General features: G+C 33.3%; 2 protein-coding genes across 3 annotated transcripts; both read right to left on the bottom strand.

The window, feature by feature from the left end:
* Positions 1-960: 960 nt before the first annotated feature.
* Positions 961-4,859, bottom strand: LOC113042865 (ferritin, heavy subunit-like). The gene is made up of 5 exons (XM_026201856.1): positions 4,614-4,859; positions 3,118-3,223; positions 2,880-3,026; positions 2,377-2,502; positions 961-1,303 (listed from the first exon to the last, which is right to left on the bottom strand). Exons 2-5 carry the CDS (start codon positions 3,217-3,219, stop codon positions 1,145-1,147), a joined length of 534 nt encoding a protein of 177 aa, XP_026057641.1. The 5' UTR covers positions 3,220-3,223; positions 4,614-4,859; the 3' UTR covers positions 961-1,144.
* A 2,576-nt stretch (positions 4,860-7,435) lies between these two features.
* On the bottom strand, positions 7,436-15,983 carry LOC113042864 (mannose-6-phosphate isomerase). Of its 2 annotated transcripts, none has more exons than XM_026201854.1 (8): positions 15,918-15,983; positions 15,521-15,648; positions 13,771-13,971; positions 12,636-12,777; positions 11,788-11,967; positions 11,497-11,670; positions 10,345-10,553; positions 7,436-9,782 (listed from the first exon to the last, which is right to left on the bottom strand). In XM_026201854.1, the coding sequence occupies exons 1-8, from the start codon at positions 15,931-15,933 to the stop codon at positions 9,564-9,566; spliced, it is 1,269 nt and encodes a 422-aa protein (XP_026057639.1). In that variant the 5' UTR covers positions 15,934-15,983; the 3' UTR covers positions 7,436-9,563. The 2 variants fall into 2 exon arrangements, with proteins under 2 accessions (XP_026057639.1, XP_026057640.1); XM_026201855.1 differs by lacking the exon at positions 15,918-15,983 and adding an exon at positions 15,756-15,774.
* Positions 15,984-16,755: the final 772 nt, after the last annotated feature.

Raw genomic sequence — 16,755 nt, 5'->3', positions numbered from 1 at the left:
TTCATGACCTTTTAGGCCTGTGTGATTAAGTGCTATTTTAGTATCATAAATATACTATCAAAGTTTTTTATGTTTTCCATTTTAATTTTAGTCTTAGTAATTTCCTTGTGATTTGGTTTAGAATTTTTTATTTTTTTGGCTCACTTTCACTTAAAAGCTTAAATAAATTATGCATCTATTCTTAAATAATTGATATATGGGAATTTAATGAATCTTCTAGGTCTGTGTGATAAATCACATATTAAATGTTTAGTATCTTAAATATTATGCTATTACAGTTTTTATAATATTTTGATTTAGTTATAACAGTTCTATTACCATTTTCATTCTTAGTTTTATTAATTTGTGCTTTTGGTTTAGATTAGATTTTTTTGCTGACTCACTTTCACTCAGACAGGAAAAGCTTAATGAATCATGCATCTATTCTTAAACTTCATTCATCATTAATTATGCATGTCTGTTCTCAAATGTCTGCTGTTCCTTTTTTTTTTATTTAATTTTTTTTATCCTGCCAGTAAATATCTTCTCTTTATTTGTGACCCTGAAGCACAAAAGCACTCTTAAGTCACTGGGGTATATTTGTATCAATAGCATTGTATGGGTCAAAATGTATTTTATGCCAAAAATCATTAAGATATTAATTAAAGATCATGTTCCATGAAGATATCTTGCAAATTTCCTACCATAAATATATCAAAACTTCATGTTTGATTAGTAAGATGCATCGCTAAGAACTTCATTTGGACAACTTTAAAGGTGATTTTTCTCAATATTTAGATTTTTTTGCATGCTCAGATTCCAGATTCTCATTAATATCAATGATTTTCCAATCCTAACAAACCATAAATAAATGGAAAAGCTTATTTATTCAGCTTTCAGATGATGGATGAATCTCAATTTAAAAAAAAAGTACCCTTATGACGTGCTCCAGGGTCACTCACACACATAAAAAAGACACAATTTCACATTAATATTTTTATTGCAATCATCTCATTTGAATGATTTCATATAGAATATTGCATATAATGTGGACTACATTTACTGTATGTCTTCTAAAGGGGTTCAGGCAGGATCTCTAGTAAACTACAGCAACACGTCACATGCTTAGTAGACTGACTGCATCATAAACACAGAGAGAGATTGTCTAAGAGCTTTCCTTTCCCAGAGTGTGCTTGTCAAACAGATATTCGGCCATGCCGTTCTGAGGAGCGCCCATCCGCCGCAGGCTGCTCACCCAGTCCGCCAGCTCTTTAATGGACTTCACCTGCTCGTCCAGGTAATGCGTCTCCAGGAAATCACAAACCTGACACAGAAAGATGCAGAAATAGCATTTCCCTTTTTTGGTGAAATGATCTTTGATTGCTTTACCACTAACAATCAGTTACAGTAATTACATTTTAAATCATGGTTTCTACGTAAAAACTCTTTACAGGCACGATCTGATCTAGAGTCAGTTTTGCCTTTCGTGTTTTTATGAATGAGATCTGATCCTAAACTAGTACTCTTGAGCTCAAACCCTCCAAACTGGAGATGAAACAACTGAACAGAGGAATTATGTGTTTGTTTCCAGCCCACTGGAGGCATTCTGGGTAACTCCCAAAAGAAAAACGGAGAAAGCCTGTTCTGGTCGCACCTCCTATGACTAGGAACCAGTGTTTTTGATATAGTAATATCATAAGGGTTTTCAAACTTCCTGAGTAACGAATTTGTTTATTACTTTATGATTTTTTAAAATAATTTCTCACACATAGAAATTTCTAGCCAATAAAATAGTTTAGCATAACTAGGAGATACACCTCAGTGTTATTTTAGCATGCATTTTTATCATTGCATCATTAATGTGCAAATACAGTATTTTTTTGTTCGTAATTTGAGTTTCTATTTTAATATTTTAAATAGTTTAAATGTTTATTTTAGTTTCAGCTGCAGTAATTTTCTTGCATGTTTTTGTCATTTTTAAATGTCAATTCTATTTTATTTTAGTTTTTTTTTAATTCCAGGCTTAGTTATTTAAGTACTTTTAAGTAAAAAGTTTATTAAAATAAATAAACTAGAAATGCTGACTTCAGCTTGCGACTTAATGAAATTAAGTTTAATAATGAATAAGTTGTAATTTAAAAAAAAAAAAATTACAGAATTTCACAGAATTTTAAATAGGTGTTTAACAGGGATTTCCTTATCTATGAAAACATTAAGAAACCTTTTGTTATTTGAAATAACTGTTAATTAAAAATACACAATATTTTTTTGACATTTTATTTTAATTTATTTTAGTTAATGTTTATCTACAAATAACAAAGAAAAAAGGTTTTCGTTTTAGTTGCAAAAAAATAAATAAAAAATAGTCATGTATAATGTTATTTTGCATGCACTTACATGTGGATCATTGTGTTGAGTTGCCACCTTGTGAAGATCCAGTAGGGACAGATTTACGCTCTTTTCCAGAGCCAGAGCACATTCCAGCGCTTCCAGACCACTGCCCCACTCATCCCGATCCGGCTTCTGCACACACACACACACACACACACACACACACACACACACACACAAACGTTTGTTTTTGTGTAAAGTGTGTTCATAGGTGTAATGGTTTTTATACTGTACAAACTGTATATTCTGTGGCCCTTCACCAACCCTACACACCTAGCCCTAACCCTCACAGGAAACTTTGTGCATTTTTACTTTCTCAAAAAAACTAATTCTGTATGATTTATAAGCGTTTTGAAAAATGGGGACATGGGTTATGTCCTCATAAGTCACCCTCTCCTTGTAATACCTGTGTCATACCAATGTCATTATACAGACACACACACACACACACCTGCGCTCATTTACTCCATTCATTTCACATTAGAAAGAGAGACAGCGCTGTCCCATACCTTGATGTCCTGCAGGTAGATCCGTCCTCCTCTCTGGTTCTGCAGACTCATCAGCTTCTCCGCATGTTCTCGCTCCTCCTTAGACTGCTCGCGGAAAAACTTGGCAAAGTTGGGCAGAGACTTGTCATCCCTGTCAAAATAGTAGCCCTGGAGAGAAGAGCAGTCCACCATGAACCCTTATGAAGACAGCGAAATACAGAGCTCCAGAGATCAGTGGTATGATAAAGCCTGCTCTCACCATGGACAGGTAGACATACGAGGCGTAGAGCTCCAGGTAAATCTGTCTGTTAATGGCTGCCTCACACTCCTGATGGAAGTTCTGCCTCACCTGAGAAGTCATGATTCTGAAACATAACACCTCTAAATTGTAGCAGTGTATTTATACTGTATATATATGTGTTATGATATTGGCTTTGTAACAAACACACATTGTTCTTCAGACTTATGTGTCTCTAGAAGCTGGCGTTCTGCAAGTGAATGTCGCTTGATTGTGTCATCCCAAAGAAGCACAGTCACTTTTACAGACTTTTAAATTAAATGTTCCCTCCTGGTGGAATGACCTTCCCAACTCAATCCGAGCAGCTGAGTCCTTAGCCATCTTCAAGAATCGGCTTAAAACACATCTCTTCCATCTTTATTTGACCCTCTAACTTTAACACTCACGATTCTAATTCTATTCTTTAAAAAAATATAACTACCTTTCTAATATTTTTGTATTCTATTTTCTTTTCATTTATTATACATTTAGTATATATAAAAAAGACCTCTAACACTAGATGGCTCTATTCTTTTTCTATTCTATCCGTTTTCTTTTTATTTATTATATTATTTAAAGCTCCTTAGAAGCTAAGTATACTGCGTTTAGCTAACTGAGACTTGTTATATATCATTGCTCTTTTTGTTGTTTTTGATTGCTTCCACTGTCCTCATCTGTAAGTCGCTTTGGATAAAACCGTCTACTAAATTAATAAATGTAAATGTAATATAAAGGTAATATGAGAAATATTAGAATATTAGAGAAAAACATTTATTTCATAATGATATTTCCCCCCATTTAAATTTTTTATTATCCAATGAAAGGATACATTTTTGTGAATTTATTTAAATAAAAGATCAACAGGATTAACAATGCAGAAGAATTTTCACAACCTTCTTTGATCATATTTACCAAGGGTGACAATATTTTTGGCCATGACTGTATATATATATATATATATATATATATATATATATATATATATATATATATATATATATAGTAGATAGATAGATAGAAATTTAAAGAGATCCCTTATAATCACAAATTTTAGTTCATACTACATACATACTGTAGATTATACATAGAACTGCCTTTATATGATTTAGTTGCCAATGCAACATTTCTCATTTTAATTTTAATTTCAAGAACTAAAATAGCTAAATCATAGTAAAATGTATAGAGACATTAAAAAATAACAACAAAATTACTCAAACTTAAATATATATGAAAAAGGAAAATACAAAAAAGAATAAAAACTGCAATAGTATATTAATTATACAACGCTAAAAAAATATGGTAATAAAATTATAAAACACTAGTGATTTATATGCTCATTTTGCACTTTCATTTCAGAGGAGCTGCAAATGCATTTAATTTAAAGCATATTTAATATATAAGATGGTGCAATAATATGTAAATACGTAAATACGTGATCAGCAGCCCTTTTTGAATATGGATTGTTATATATGACTTACCCTGAGACGATATGAACCCTCGCGTGATTCCGTGTGGCTTAAAACAAATCAGAGAGACCCAAATCTGAGAGAGAGAGACAGGAGCAGCTCTCTGTCACAATCACTAGTGAGATGAGTCGCAGTAGAACGTGTCTATGATCAGACGTAAATTATAGGGCGGCTGTTGACATAAACATACACACACGCGTTATTCTGCGCCATAAATAAATCCCCAAGGTCACTTTTCAAAATAAAAGCGCTGATTAAAAAAAAATTAAGATGAAACCTACTTTATAAAATGCACCAGTGTGATTTTACAAATACTTAAAAAATATATATACAGTAATACGTTCGTATTATTTTTTTTTAACAATAAAAGCGACCTGATGTCGTTATTACATGTAGAAGTCTCGGTGGCTTTCCCGCTAGGAGCGTCCAATCATTAAAAATGATCGCCATCATAATCGTTTGTTCATTCGCCTGTCGATTAGCGCCCGCCTACCGACGCTTGTCCTTAAGCCAATCAGCTCATAATACTCGCGAACGTCACGTCACGTAATTAATATTCATGAGGAAACCTTCGCCGTAGTAGAAGAAGCGCATCTTCATTTAAGTTTAAAATGAAAAGGTGGATTCCTTCTCACTGCATTCACCCTCTCCTGTGTTTTTTTATTTAGAAACAACTGGTTTAGGTTTTAAAAACAAAATCATAACCAACCGCGACAAATGTGCAGAATTATACGGTTGTACGAGTCAAGCGTTTATACAAGCCTTTATCTTTGTGTTTTGATAAAAAGTTAGCCTATCACCAGCATTTCTGAGCATTATTCTCAAATCCTAAAATATAAATAGTTTATTCCTATTATTTATTCATAATTGTATGAAAATTACCTTTCAGAAATAATTCGAATATGCTGATAATCAGTTTTAATAATGGTCTTATCAATATTAACGTTAAAAACTGTTTTTTTTAGCTGTCAATAATTAAGCTTTGAATCACAGGAATAAATGAAATTTTAAAATGTATTGCAATAGGAACCAGTTATTTTAATGCTTGTATCTATTAATTTTTTATAATAATCTATTTTTGCTTAAATGTTACTTATTGTCAGTGTTGGGGAATCAGTAGTTTAAATAAATGTATAATGTGTAATTAAATTATAGTTAGTTATGAAAATATTTACGATTATAAAGTGGGTTACATCTGAATATTTACACACACACACACACACACACACATTTTCTCAAAAAATTTAAGACACCAATGTTTCAGAAGTTTAGGGCACGTGTTTATTTGATTACTGTTTTATTTTCTATTTGGGTTTATGTACATGCTTTTTTTTTTTAGATTAACTGTTTTTCAAAGGCAGTGTTAGATACCAGTGTTTCCTGTCATAGATATGCAAATATTTGATAAAAAAACAAAAAAACAAAACAAATCATAGCTATAATATTTCTTATGATTTTTAAAATTGTGATTAACCTCAGAACCGTCACAAAGTAAAGAGGTGCTAAAGTTGTGCTTAGTCTTAATTTAAGCGATAAAAACTTCTGAAAGTCTGTCAGTAATCAGTGTTGAGCACTTCTGTGAGGCTTACCCTGCCTGCTTTAAAATGTTTCAAAATGATTGACAGTTTAGAAAAGTAATCCAAAAGTAATCAGCCCATAATGCTAGAGGACGTACCTGTTTTTATAGTCTATGGGATGTAAAAGCCCTGCAGAAGCTCGACTGGGCCCTCAAGCCCACAGCCAATCAGATTCATCAGCACATTTTTACTCTCGACTCATTGGCTACTGCAGCTGTCAATCAGATCTGGAGCGGTTTATGTGTGTGTTTCAGTAAAGCGCTGAGCGTTGCAAGAGAAGAAAGAGTAAATTAACGTTTTGACATCTGATTAAGATGCTTTTATTTGTGTAATATTGTTTATTGGTAATATTTTGTATGGTTATGGTTATCAACGAATTATATATTTATGTTTTTTTAATAAAAAAATTTATTTAAATAGTTTTTATATTTTAGTTATTTAATAAATTGTATTAATATATTTTATTTGTATTTTGATTATATTTATGTAATTTTAAAGGCTAATATTTTTATTTATTATCATTATTATTATTTTTTAATTCTCAAATCTTACTTTCATAAAATATTTATTTACAGTATATAATTTATAATTTCAGAAATCACTAATATACTGATTGGTGCTCAGCTTTTATCAATAACTATTGATGAGTTACATATTTAAATTATTTATATATTATTTGAAATTATTTTATTAAATTTTTTTATTAACATTTTTTTTTCTCTTATTTTAATTAATTTTTAATAGTCGATAATCTGAATTTGGCATGGGGCCAATAGCGATCAATTATTAACCCTCATTTGCATATCAGGACTAGATCTTCACAACCTAATAAATTTGCTTAGTAAAATAAATTGTTAAAACATTTTAAAACCAATTTCACATGTAACATACAGAGGTTATCAATAACTCAATACCAATGGTGAATCATAATTAAACTAATATTTAAATAATTATAAAAGCTTTAGACATTTTTTGACTGCAATTCTTGCATTTTTAATATCTTCATTATGTCTTGTAAGTCTATGCACAGACTTTTGAAATATAACGCGGTCATGACATCTACTCCAAAACGCATTGTTTTATGAAACGTTGCTTTCATATCCTACTTGAACTCCATCCAAAAGGAACAGCATAAGAACAGGAAGTGTGTAAAAGCAAACAATCAGCTGAGGCTGAATGATTCATGGGGAACGCAACCTTTGTCTGGGAAACCTGTTGTGTAAGTTCAGCTCATAAAAAAATTCAGAAATGTACAGATTAAAGGTTACAGAATCGTTATTTATTAGGGATTACATACAGAGTTGTTCTTATCAGACACATGCTCCATTACAGCTCAGAAAGCACCATACTGTACATTCATTCATCCTTCGCATGCTTTGATCCCAGAACACTTCAGAATAACACGGCTCCCAAAATATAGAAAGAATCCCAGGAATCAACACGTTTGAGGTCAGTCTTCTGATTTAACATGTACGAATCTGAAGAGGCCACTCAAAATACAGTAAACAAACATCAGGACGCCGGTAATTCCCAGCATCCTTTGTGCTCTCCACACTGCTAGTGCAAATAGTAACTACAGCAATAAAGCATAACCACAGATCAAGCCATACAGCCACTTACAAGGGAGGATACAAATCGGTAACAAAGTTTAACATATATGAAAACACTTGCAGGGTTATTTTTAAAATCAGTTGCACTGGTAATCAAATCACAAAACTTGTGTCTGTCACAGAAGTGCTTCGTTTAGCAACAACTGCTTCAATAAAACTCTTTTACCATGGAAGAGTGCATCCGTAACAAGGACTCATTGTTCTTTAGCAGTAATACCAAGAAACAGGTGTGTAAAATGTTCAAATTGATCTCAAGTGTATGTTAACCAGGTTTTAATGTAAAAGTAAAATTGCTACTGTCCTCCTTTTGGGTTCTTTTTTTTTTAACACATGCAAAAGGTGTTGCATCCTTATGCAAAAAATCTCTGATGGAACAAATTTTGTTTAATAAAATGTTCATATCTTGCAGCCAAAAGTGAGTGATCATGCATCCATGCATTTATATGTGCCAACGTGAAATCAAAACTGACTTTGTTTACTTTCTTTAGGAAATAGTCCATCCAAAAGTTTAAATTAGCTGAAATAGTACTCACCCTCAGATTTGGAGAAATGTACCAATGGATGTGAATGGGTGCCGTCAGAATGAGAGTCCAGACAGCTGATAAAAACATCATAATGATCCACAAGTAATTCATATTTTATAATAAAAATTAAAAAAAGTCAAAAAAAGATGTATTTGTTTCATACAAACACAGTTTTCATTTCTCAAGAGAGTGGTGTGGATTACGGAGATGTTTATGTCACATGTTTGGACTAATTCTGACGGCACCCATTCACTGCAGACATTGCCAGGTTTTCACAACATAACCAGCCCAAATTTGCTACTCAAAACTAACCCTGTAAAAATTGCGTATCTGGGGTAAAATGCATGTTTTTTGGCATTTCATGGGTTAAAAATCACGTTATTGGAGCTGACATGAAAAACAACCTGCGGAAACAGTGTAAAAGTAACCCAATTCTGAGAGAAAACCGCTGACTTGGCAACACTTTCCATTGGTGAGCAAGTGACGTAATGCCACATTTCTCCAAAACTCATCTACATCATAAAAGGGGCGGAGGGTAAGTACATTTACTGCAAACTCCTCTTTGTATGAACTTGCTTTAATGCTGGTGGTTTAAACTCTCATTCTGGTCTGACTTCATTCTGGAACACACATATTTTATAATCCAACCGAATTCCATCCTACATTTATTTATTTTTTCTCGTAAATGTCACATTATTAAAGTAAAATGGTGCGAACAGCATTTCATGTCGACTCAATGGAATTATATACTTTTACAAATTTCAAAAGAACATGCAGAGGTTTTCATGTTGCAGAATCATAATTCAATCATCAAGTTTCATTACATATTTTATTTAATGATTAAGCATAGCTATTTTAACACTAAATGTCATCATAATACTCCAACTTAAAGGGATAGCTCACTCGAAAATGAAAACTATGTGATCATTTACTCTCAAGTTGTTCTAAGTATGCAAACAGTTGCTAGTGAAACTGACTTCCACAGTGTGGGAAAAACATAAGGAAGTCAGTGGGACCAGAAACGATTTGCTTACCAACATTCTTTAAAATATCTTCTTTTGTGGAAGAATGAGACGGTTTTGGAGTAAATGACAGAATTTAAATTTTTGGGTGAACTGTTCCTTTAAATAGAGGTTATTCATCATGCATGTTCATCCCAGATGAAGCCAAAAACATGGGACCAGGATTTCTACGTGAACCATTGGTTTAGATCAGGACAGAACAGATCAACGTTTATGAAGCGGACGTCTCCTACAGTAAGCAGCAGGCTCTGAACATGGTCATGCCCGACGATGATGTCACCTCTAAAGAGACACTCTCATTGGCTGAAATGAAAAGCACAGAGCCTGGTGTCAGAGTGATGTCAGAGAGGGCCGCAGCAGACGTGGCGACCGCCTCTCCGTCGATGACCAGCAGGATGCCAGCGGAGTCCAGCGCGCTCACAGTGTACTGCTGCGCCGAGGCGGGGATCTGAAGATAATATAATATAACACCACTCTTAAAGGGACAGTTCACCCCCCCCCCCCCAAAAAAGGGGGATGGGGTTACCTATCCCTTTAAGCTCTTAAAGGGACAGTTCATCCATCAATAAAAATATCATTTAAATAACTACAAATAGCATTTTTGTGGAGGTGAACAATCCTTTTAAGCTCTTAAAGGGACAGTTCACCCCCCAAAAATATACCATTCAAATATCAACAAATATAATTTTTTAAGGGGGGGTGGGGGGGGGGGGGTGAACTAGCCTTTTAAGCTCTTAAAGGGACAGTTCACACCCCCAAAAAATAATTTTAATATCTACAAATAGCATTTTTTGGGGGGTGGGGGGGGGGGGGGGTGAACTATCCTTTTAAACTCTTAAAGGGACAGTTCACCCCCCAAAATATAACATTCAAATATCAACAAATATAATTTTTTAGGGGGGTTGGTGAACTATCCTTTTACACTCTTAAAGGGACAGTTCACCCGAAAAAGAAAAGATATAATTTAAATAAGGATAAATGTGAAATAGATGTGTAAATGTCTGGCGCACCTGTATTCTCATGACGGTGAAGTCTGGCACTGGAGGGTCGTAGAGGTAGACGCAGGGGTCGGCGTTGTCCCGTATGCAGGGGAAGATTTTGGCACTGACTGGAGCCGGGCTGTAATTCAGCATCTCACAGAGTGTGTCCACGTCAATGTATTTGGGAGTCAGTCCGGCACGCACGGTGTTATCAGAGCACGCCATACACTCCACACAGTCTGGAGGAGCCAGTCAGTTACACATGGAATAGATTGCATATTAATGAGAATCCTAAAAGTAATATGAATTAGTATTAAATGAACATGATGGACAATTAAATAAATAATAATAAATATATAGTACAACTACACAACCTACATGGAATTAATGAATATTAAATGAACATTAATGGATATTTGTTTTACAAAAACAACATTACAACCTTCAAGTAACAACTGAATATTAATTAATATATTTCACAAAAAGAACAACTACGAAATCTCCATGGAATAAATAAATATTAAATTAATACTACAAATTATTGAGTGAATATTAGTAAATATATTACACAAAAAGTACAACCATATGACCTAGATGGAATAAATTAATATTAAGTAATATTATTGAGTAATATTTTAATAAATGAATATTAACAAATATATTTTTAACAAAAAACTATACCTTAACTTAAAGGAACATTTGAATATTAATGAAAATTCAATAAAATATTATTTATTATTAAGTGTAAATTAATGATTATACTTGATCAAAAATATAAACTATGAAACATAGATGGAATAGATGAATATTATGGAATATTAAAAAAAATTACAGATTATTTCGTGAAAAATTAATAAATATAATTAGCAAAAAACAACAAATACACAACCTACATGGGTTAAATGAAAATTAATAAATATGAAGAAAATATGATTTATTATTAAGTGAATATTAATTAATATATTGCACAAAAACCAACAACCAAGCACAATGCAACCAACATGGAATATATTAATATTAATTGATTATAATGGGTTAATAAGTGAATAAAAATAAACATATTTCACAAAAAATACAACTACACAACAATTGATTTTTTTTCAGACTCTACAAAAATATACCATGGTATTATCATGGTAAAAGGCTCAAACGTGTTATATTAGTATTGTGGTGACCTCTGACCTCCAGACAGATAAGCGTGAGGCTCATTTGCTCCCAGGAACATGGCCTCCCCCGGCTGCAGCACGATACGGTTCAGGAAGTAAATGGAAAAGCATCCGATGTCCCCCGGATACTGGGAATGCAGCCGCAGTAGCAGCTCTCCATTACTTCCCGAGGTGTCTTTACCTGCAGCCTCTGGAACAAAAGAACAGGTCAGACGAGTTTCCCCTGAACTGACGGGACAGAGCCGGTGAAAGGTGAATAACATGACATAACACGAGGGAGTGGAAGCGCTGCAGGGTTTCCTCTCACCTTCTTCTGAGATGCGTTTGACCAGCATGTTGAGCTGATCGACGAACAGCTTCTTCTCACAGTTCATCATCCTGGTGAAACATTTCTTCAGAGCGAGAGACGTCCGGCCCGGGTCTCCGTCTGCGCTCTGGAGCTCCTCAGCGGCTTCGTTACCGACCAGCGCACGGAACTCTGGGACATCTGGAAAAATGGGAAATGCTTGATGCAACACATTAAACTTCTCTAATGTCATCAGATGCCCACTTTCCACAAGTTGATATGATTCTTTAGAGTCTTAATGAAAGTCTATAACATACTTTAAAATTTCTCAATGGTGGTGTAAAACAATACCCTTTTTACCCTGTCAAAAGTAGCTCTGCACACAACAACCCGTTTTTGTGCATGTTCCTTTAAATGCTAATGAGCTCAGCTGACTCCGCCCCTCTCTTCCGTTGGTTGACAAGCTGTTCTCATGAATCTTGTTTACTTTAGCCACACTGAGAAACTTGCTAACCACCAAGTTATTAGGAAAGGCGATTTGCAAATACTCGTTTCTCCTGTGGGTGAAGCTGGATCACAAATGATTCACATGAACATAAACCCATTTAAGTAGATGACAGTCATTCAGGGCGTGTCTAAGGTAAAACACTAGTGTCAATCAAAAATTGTGGGAGGGGCTGTGTGACAAGCACTAGGTTTATTTTTATCATTTTAGGGCAGTTGTGTACACACACTAACACATTTCAGTTCAAACAAGTTGTAAAAGTGCATGTGGCATCATATTAAATATTAAAAACAGCATAAATAGGATTCATTTTTGAGTTTGGCTTATCTGACTGTTTTTTTTTCAGTCAGTTCACTGAACTTACTTTTGAGGAAGCCCAAGATTTCATCCATCGGCCGAAAGCCGCAGAGACCTTCAAACTGTGTGAGAGCGATGGCCATCTCCGGCTTGTGGTTGTTGTCTGGGTAATGTTCAGGAAACTGTGCATGGAGTCGAGCAGCCAATTCCTGTCGGTTAACAACAATTAATGAACAGCATTTATTAAAAATTAAAATCTTTTCTAACAGTATGAGTCTTTACTATTAGGTTTTTTTCCAATTTAACACATTGCTGAATAAAAGAATTAATTTCTTGCCCAAAATGTACTGACCGCAAGCATTTGAACGTTAGTGTGTTTTGCTAGATTTTAAATGAATGCTGTTCTTTTTAACTTTTTATTCATCAGAAAATCCTGAAAAAAGTATCACATGTTCCAAAAAATAATAATTCAGCACAATTTTCCCAACATCTATAATAAATCATCTTATTAGAATGATTTCTGAAGGATCATGTGACACTGAAGACTGGAATAATTATGCTGAAAATACAGGTTTGATCACAGAAATAAAATTATTATTTAAAGTATATTAATATGGAAAACTGCAATTTTAAATAGTAATAATAATTCAGAAAAATTTTTCCCGTATTTTTGTTCAAATAAATAAAGCCTTGATGAGGTTCAACTTTTTACATAATTATTTAACTTTCTACAAAATTAAATTAAACATAAAAATGTTACTGATCTCAAACAGGAGGTATGCGCACGCACGCGCACACACACACAAACACAATATATATATATATATATATATATATATATATTTATTATGCTCTGTATGTGTATATATATATATATATATATATATATATATATATGCACATATACATAAATATATGAGGAGGCCTGCAAATACTTAATTATTAAATAAAGTTAAAAGCAGTAGTCATAGAAAATCTAGTGTTTAAAATGAAATAATTTTGCTTGTAAATGTCTCCCTTGTATCCCTTTATTGAGGGAAAATACATTGTTTGATACATTTCATTGCTCCCCTAAATTTCTGCACTTAAGAACACGGAACACAGATTTTTTTTTGAAAGCACAAAAAATAACCATGAATCCTTGTAATGCAAGCATTAGTGTATAACAGGACTTTAATTAGGGAAACGGTCTCTAGTCTCACCCGGTTGGGATGTGCCTGGATGGACAGAGCCGTGTTGACGGACAGCACTTTGAAAAGGAACGGGAGCTGCCCGTGGAATGTGTCTTTGACCTTTGACCCCAGACATCCTGGGAAATCTGCAATCCACTGTCCCAGGGTCCTCTGGGATATCCTGTTGTCCTTGATGAGAGCGTCTCCTTTGGGGTGAGCACCCATCCATAGCTTGAAAGAAAACGAAGATGGAATGATCACACAATTGTGTGTGTGCATATATCATGTCACACAATGCACACACACACACACACACACACACACACACACACACACACACACACACACACACACACACACACATATATATATATATATATATATATACCAAAAACCTAATTTTATAATGTCAAAACGCTCCTTTAAGATGGTTATTTATACAACATGTAAACACATCTGAACACATGCAGGGGCTTTATTAATAGACTGTGACATGAAGTGAATGTCACGCTGACCTTTAAGTGAGCTGTTGTTATCAGAGACACTTGTGCTTGTGTTCAAGTCTGCTCACAGCCGCACAGTAAACAAACACACAGGATGAACAAGGATTGTATAATACTTGCTTTTTCTTTCACAAACCCATGGCCACTGAAATGTCCATTTTTTTATTAGTTGAATAGGTTTAGAACAAATTATTTGTTGCTAGTTAATATTATTGACATGGTCTCACTTTAAAAAAGAATCCAAAAAATTCAAGCAAAGGAGTGAAATAACAAAAAGACCAACGACTGGTTGGAAAGAAGCCAAATAATTAAAATAAAAATTTTTTTATACTAATATTCACACTCGCACAATTTGAAAGTCTCTCTTTCAGCTGTGAGTCTTTTATTTTTTATCATTGTAGGGTGTAAAATAATAATAACAACAACAAAAATAATAAAGTTTGATTATCTCTGCATAATATTTAGTTTTTTATTACTGCCACTAATATTGTAATGCTACTACTACTACTACTACTACTAATTTAATTATTATTACAAAAATAACAAAAATAGTCACTAAACAACAAAAGCAATAGTATTATTACACTTATATTGTACACTTTGTATAGAATTAAGCTGCGGTCTCATCCGGTACACTATTTCTCTCCCTTTTTTAATACTGTAAAGCTGCTTTGACACAGTCTGCATTGTAAAAAGCGCTATATAAATAACGGTGAGTTGACACCAATGATACATTTTTATACATGTATAATAATAGTAATAATTATTATTTATTTTTGATAATAATATTAACATTAATTCAAATCATTAAAATTATATATATACTATTTTAATTGTTAGTAGACATTAAAATTCATATTAATATTTTATTTTAAACATAATATTAATAAGTAATGTTATATTAATAAAATTAAACTGTTAATTGAATATTAATAATTCAATAAATATATTTTTTTATAATAATAATTATTATTATTATAATAATAATAGCAATAATAATAAAATATTTATTATTATTATTATTATCATTGGGTGAATTATTCAAGGGATGGAGGATATACAAAAAAATATATAATTATAATAATAATTATCCGTAATTTATTTTATGACATTTCTAACAATTTGAAAGAATGTTGTAGAGAGCTAATCTATTCATGTTTGGGCTTCTTGTCTTGGCTGAGAGTCTGTATGAGTCTGTATGAGTGTGTGTGAGTGTGTGTGCAGGTCAGCAGATGAGAATCCCTGCAGTAATCAGTTCTTCAGGCCTGGTCCTGTACCTCTGCGTATGGTGTGGTCTCCTCTATGAGAGCCTGAGGGTCTCCACCGAGCAGCAGGCGGGCCACCTCACTGTCCTGACCCACTTTACCCCAGGCATAGCTCTGCACCACACAGCACAAAGGAAACACTGCGAACAGACAGGACACACATCTGATTGTGAAAACACGCGTTCTCCTGCCGTAGTTCGAATCAATTAATGGATGGCTGTGGATCTCACTGATGAGAAACGCTTACACGCTCAAATCCAGCAGCATCAAATAACTAATCCATCCAAACAACACTCAAATCATCGACAGCGACAGCCAGTCTGTTTTTACTCTGAATCATTCGCGCTGTGTGTGAAGCGAATGTTGCGTAAAATACCGAATGAAATATACAGTCAGAGATTTAACTCACCTTTCACTTCCGCCATGTCTGCGACGTTGACAGTCACGTAGGTGACGTCACAGCCAGCCAACCAATCACGAGCCTTCAGATGTAAATAGATATTATTCCTATTTTAGAATATTTTTTTAAATGCATATCTAGGCCATTCGGATTATTTAATCTGAAGTATATTTTGGAAGATTACGTTAACCGAATTAATAGGTTAAATATATAACGCATAGTTTTTATATAATAATTAATATTATAATCTTCAATAATCGACAAGAAACCTGTTTTTATACAGTCTATGCTAAAAACACATATCTTCCATTTCTATTTGACGCTCTAACTCTAGCATTCTCTATTTTAATTATATTCTTAAAAACCTGCCCGTTTACCACCATTTACTAACTGATTGATTTCTTAAAAAAAAAAACAGTATCCTCTCTTAGGTTTTTGTATTCTATTTTTTTATTTATTTATTATGCAATTAACAAAAGCAAAAAGGCCTTTAACAATAGCTTTCTCTATTCTTTTTCTATTCTGTTTTCTTTTTTATTTATTATATAATTTTAAAAGTCCTTGCTATGTGCACTGTGTGAATCTTTTTATAGCACTTATATATCATAGCTATTTTGTTCATTTTGATTGCTTCTATTGTCCTCATTTGTAAGTCGCTTTGGATAAAAGCGTCAGCTAAATGACTAAATGTAAAATGCAAATGTAAATAATTATTTTAATATTATAAAACAATAGAGACAGAGATAACACTTCATTTAGTATAATTAAAACAAAGAGTATAAAGTACTTCAATAATAAACAACATTTAACAAATTATAACCGGTTTAACTGTGCAAACTATAAAATA

This window comes from Carassius auratus, chromosome 25 (genome assembly GCF_003368295.1).
Source record: "Carassius auratus strain Wakin chromosome 25, ASM336829v1, whole genome shotgun sequence".
In the NCBI taxonomy this organism is placed as follows: Eukaryota; Metazoa; Chordata; class Actinopteri; order Cypriniformes; family Cyprinidae; genus Carassius; species Carassius auratus.
Note: the sequence above shows the minus strand (reverse complement) of the source record. Positions and strands in the feature narration are given on the sequence as shown.